The sequence below is a fragment of the Scomber japonicus genome, chromosome 1 (assembly GCF_027409825.1).
Source record: "Scomber japonicus isolate fScoJap1 chromosome 1, fScoJap1.pri, whole genome shotgun sequence".
In the NCBI taxonomy this organism is placed as follows: domain Eukaryota; kingdom Metazoa; phylum Chordata; class Actinopteri; order Scombriformes; family Scombridae; genus Scomber; species Scomber japonicus.
The window spans coordinates 4288183-4293018 of record NC_070578.1 but is presented as its reverse complement, the minus strand read 5'-3'; the positions used below and the strand labels follow the sequence as shown (position 1 = coordinate 4293018).

Genomic DNA, 4836 nt, shown 5'->3' with positions numbered 1-4836 from the left:
TTTGGATGGCTCACATGTGCAGGATTTAGTTTTATTTCATAACTATTGCAAACAAGAAAGAAAGAAATAACTATAAGCAAAGATGGAAGCAACAAAATACAAGTACTCACATTACTGTAACTGAGAAGCTATTTTTGTTTACTTTATATTTGTACATTCATCCATTACTGAGTAAATTATTGATATGTTCTTTAATCGAAGCTTGACAAGCGCAGTTTCAGGAGCGGGAACACACATCAATCACAACCCTTCCAGCTCCTATATAAACAGACCTAACCAGCTGCCCCCTCGTTCGCTTGCATTCGTGTTTCTCCCCCACCCTCCCTCCCTCTTTTTCTGTTCTCCTATCCTCTCTCACAGGTTCCTAGGGGGGTTCGTCGCTGCCCGGGCGCAGCGGCGGATCCTTCATTCGACCTCCCCACACCGCATCCAGATCTCCAGGTACACCTCCTCCACCAGCCAAAAGAGGACGCGGCGCTTCGAGGACTTCCTCCAGAAGACCCTGCAGTCATCCAACTCCCTCACCTGCAAGAATAACTCCAGCCCCCCAGCTGCGCTCCGACACCAGCGTCTCCACCCGCAGCCGCTTGATGCGCCACCATGCCCCACCAAGGTCCACTGCCAGCCAGTTCTCCTCAAAAATCTCTGACTGGACCGTGGCCACCCTCCAAAAGACACTCCGAGAGAGGGGAATCCATTTCAGCCGTGCCGACAACAAGGCCAAACTTTTCAACCGCCTCATGGCCGCCTGCTGCTCACACACCACCGTCCCCACTAGCGTCCCTCCAAGCGACGTCACCACGCACGCCGCACGGGATGACATCAGAACCCCGCCCAGAGATGTCATTTATTCCCAGCCTCCAGCCTCCAATCCACAAAGGAAGAAGAGCGCGTCAAAGCTCAAGGAAGCTCCGGTTACCGCCCACCACACGAATCCTGCGCAGTTAGCCAGGGAGAAGGAACCTGGCACCGGGATGCCAGGACACCCAACTTCTCCTCACAACCAGCTCACCTCCCCTTTTCAGCAGCCACGGCTGGCATCGGGTTGCCAGTACGTGCTGCTCCTCTTCACACTCAGCATCAACACACATATGCAGCAGCTCACCATGGCACCGGGATGCCTGAAAGCTTTGCTGCTCCCTCCGTTCATTCTCAATTGATGCATCATGGGGCACGCGGCACCGGGATGCCAGCGCCTACAGCCTGCTTCTCCTCCTTCCAGCAGCAGCAGGCTGCCTTGGCAGGAGCTGATAGCACCGAGATGCTAGATCAATTCACAGCTCAGTGGCTCGCGGGACGCATGGCACCGGGATGCCAGCGCCCCCAGCACTCTTTTCGACTCAAAATCAGCAGGCTGCCCCGGCAGGAGTCTTTGGCACCGGGATGCCAGCCTCCCACACCGACCTACTTTACGGGCAGCCATTTCAACCAAGCGAGGTCACCTTCCGCACCACTCAATTCTACAAGATTCACCCTGCTTACAGCCAATCCAGCTACGCGTCCCCCCGCATCCCTCGTCTCCCGTCCATCGCCCGTCCCGACCAACATAAGAAAACAAATATTAGACGGTAATTACATCGACCTAGCCTTATTACTCCTTCCCTCCCTCCACCAATCTCCGGTCGATAGACAAACTGATGATCCAGTAAGGTGTTTCCACCACAAATCATCCTCCGGTTTCAGGAAACTTAATCCCACAGAATTTGCCTAGACGCCAAGAACTGGACGACTACATGTCAATCGTCCTCAATTTGGCACTCCATTTTGGTGATTTCGGCTTCTATCAATATCATATCCACTTTGCTTCCGAAGCAGCACCCGCCTCCAACAGTTTAATGAGGTTACATACTGGGGCACACTACACACAGAGACTTATTGTTGTATCTTTGTCACCCGCGCCGCTCAGCCTTGTAGCCTTTGCGGCGCACCTTCCCACCCCGCATCCGCCTGCTCTATCCCGGCCAAGATCAATATTCAACATAATCCGACCAGGAATTATGCTCTTCCCCATACACCATCACCAGCCCCCCCTGCGACTATTATTCCCAGGCCAGTCGCACCTAATCGACCCCTCTTTTCACCTAATATTAATGGTGTGGACAAGAGGGGCAGACCTATCCTACGTCAAGGCGGGCGCACAATATGCAACAACTTCAACGAAGAGGGGTGCAAAATGTCACAATGCCGCTACCTCCATGTGTGCTCTTTCTGCGGCGGCGGACATGCCAGGTCTGCTTGCCCGCATAATCCTACTTCCTTCAAGTCAGGTAAGCACCCCTCAACACCCATCAATATCATGGCACTGAAAACTGCTCTCCGTCACCATCCTGATCCCGCTTTTGTCGAATTTCTTGTTACCGGTTTCAAGGAAGGCTTCTACCCCGGTATATCAGCAGAACCATCTGTTTCATTTGAATGTAATAATCTGCAATCAGCCATCAACGATCCTAGCTCTGTCGATCGCCTACTCTCTAAAGAGATCGAGCAAGGCTTCATGATCGGCCCCTTCTCTCAACCTCCCTTCCCTACCTTTCGTATCAGCCCTCTCGGCATAGCTACCCGAAAATACTCAGGCAAGCAGCGGATCATCATTGATCTCTCAGCTCCGCACGGCACCAGCGCCCCCAGCGTTAACAGCCTCATCCCTAGCGAAGACTACTCACTTCATTACGCTACAATAAACCACGCTATCGCTCTCATTAAACTTGCAGGCAAAAATTCATGGCTTCCAAAAACCGACATCACCAGTGCATTCAAAGTCCTCCCTATCCACCCTGATTTCTGGAGGTTTTTCGGCGTAAAATGGCGAGGTGCTTACTACTTTGCAGTGAGACTCACCTTCGGCTGCAAAAGTAGTCCCAAACTGTTTGACACTTCATCAGACGCCCTATGCTGGATATTATGTAATAATCACGGCATCCAATTCCTTGTTCATCTCTTAGAAGATTTTCTGCTCATCAGCCCACCCTCTTCTCCTCCCGCATCTGGCATAGCCACACTGACCGCTGTGTTTGCCGACCTTGGCGTCCCACTATCGGCGGAGAAAACGGAGGGCCCATCCACTTCACTAGAGTTCTTGGGCATCACGCTCGATACTAACTCATTCCAAGCGCCCCTCCCCATTGAAAAGCTTAAACGTATCTGTCTTCTCATTTCTAACTTCCTCATGGCCCCATCTTGCACCAAACGACAATTACTCTCACTCCTCGGCCACCTTAACTTCGCCCTACGCATTATCCCACAGGGTCGGGCATTCATTTCTCACCTTCTGTCTATCGCCTCATCAGTACCGTCGCTCCTGTCATCCGTCTCACTAAACCCATCTTGTCTCGCCGAGCTGCGCTTATGGCTCCATCTCCTCTCAAACTGGAACGGTATTTCTTTCTTCTACGACGATCAATTAACCAACTCCCTCGATATTCAGCTCTTTACCGATGCCGCTCCCTCAGCCGGTTTTGGGGGTTTCTTTAATGGTAGATGGTTCGCTTCTTCATGGCCCCCAGAGATCACGAACAATTGCGAGGTCGCTTCCTCCGCGCTCTTCAAAATCTACCCAATCGTAGCTGCCGCCGTCCTATGGGGACACGAATGGTCCACAAAATCCATCCTCATACACTCCGATAATCTCTCAGTAGTCGACATCATCAATAAAGGTCGTTCCAACTCTAATTCAATCATGCCATTCATGCGTCGCCTCACATGGCACTCTGTTACCCACCAATACATCCTCCGCGCTGCCCACATCCCAGGCCACCATAATGCTATTGCTGACACTCTCTCTCGCTTCCTATTTCAGAAGTTCAGAAACTTGGCTCCGAACGCCGACCCAATGCCGACTGCAGTTCCTCCGTATTCAGCGTTGACTTTCAATGTATAAATCCATCTCTGGTACCCCTCATCATCGAATCTCAAAAGCACATCATTAACAGTTTATCACCCACTACACTCTCCTCATACTGGACAGCCTGGAATAATTTTCATCAATTTCATAACCGACATAACATTATTTTCCCCTCATTTGATCTCACCACCGTAATCTGCTACGTTAGTTATTCTCATTCTGTCTCGAGGATAAGAACATCTACCATCAAATCCTACCTCAGCGGCATTAGTTTCTTCTCTAAACTCATCACCGGTACTCCCAGCCCAGCTTTAAACCATCCCCAAGTTAAGTCTCTTCTCTCCGGTCTCCTCCGCCAAGAACCAGCCAAACCTCCTAAACGGCTTCCTCTTACCGCCGAACTACTGTCCACTTGCTTAAACACTATTCGCTCCGGTTACCAAACTCCTCACATCGCCCTGACCCTCGAAGCTATGTTCGTTTTAGCCTTTTACGGTTTCCTCAGATGCTCAGAGTTCACCGCATCATCATCCCATTTCGACCCGTGCCGTCATGCTTGCATCTCCGACTTATCAATGTTTTCTGACGATACTATAGTACTCCATCTGAAGAAAACAAAAACGAATCAATCCGGCCATCCTACTCCCGTCTTCTACTTTAAAAACCAGTCTTCTTTAGATCCATTCGCCATCCTTTCTAACTATCTTCTCTACCGAAAATCCCACGGCACACCTCTATCTCACCCTCTTTTCATCTCCGAATCCGGTCAAATAACCTCTCGGTCCTGGTTCCATCATCATTTACGCCAAATACTGTCTTTGTCCGGTTTATCACCCACGCATTACTCCGGGCACTCCTTTAGGATCGGTGCCGCGACTTCAGCATCCCGTAACAGCATACCTGAGCACTTCATTCAAATCATGGGCGGCTGGGCCTCGTTAACCTACCATCGATATATCCGCTCAGACCTCAACGACCTAAGATCCGCACAAGCA

At 50.8% G+C, this 4836-nt stretch overlaps 1 protein-coding gene across 1 annotated transcript; it reads left to right on the top strand.

Moving 5' to 3' along the window:
• The first annotated feature begins 1311 nt into the window (after nucleotides 1–1311).
• LOC128361632 (uncharacterized) lies at nucleotides 1312–3877 on the top strand. Its single transcript, XM_053322159.1, has 2 exons — nucleotides 1312–1568; nucleotides 1813–3877. Exons 1-2 carry the CDS (start codon nucleotides 1312–1314, stop codon nucleotides 3875–3877), a joined length of 2322 nt encoding a protein of 773 aa, XP_053178134.1.
• Nucleotides 3878–4836: the final 959 nt, after the last annotated feature.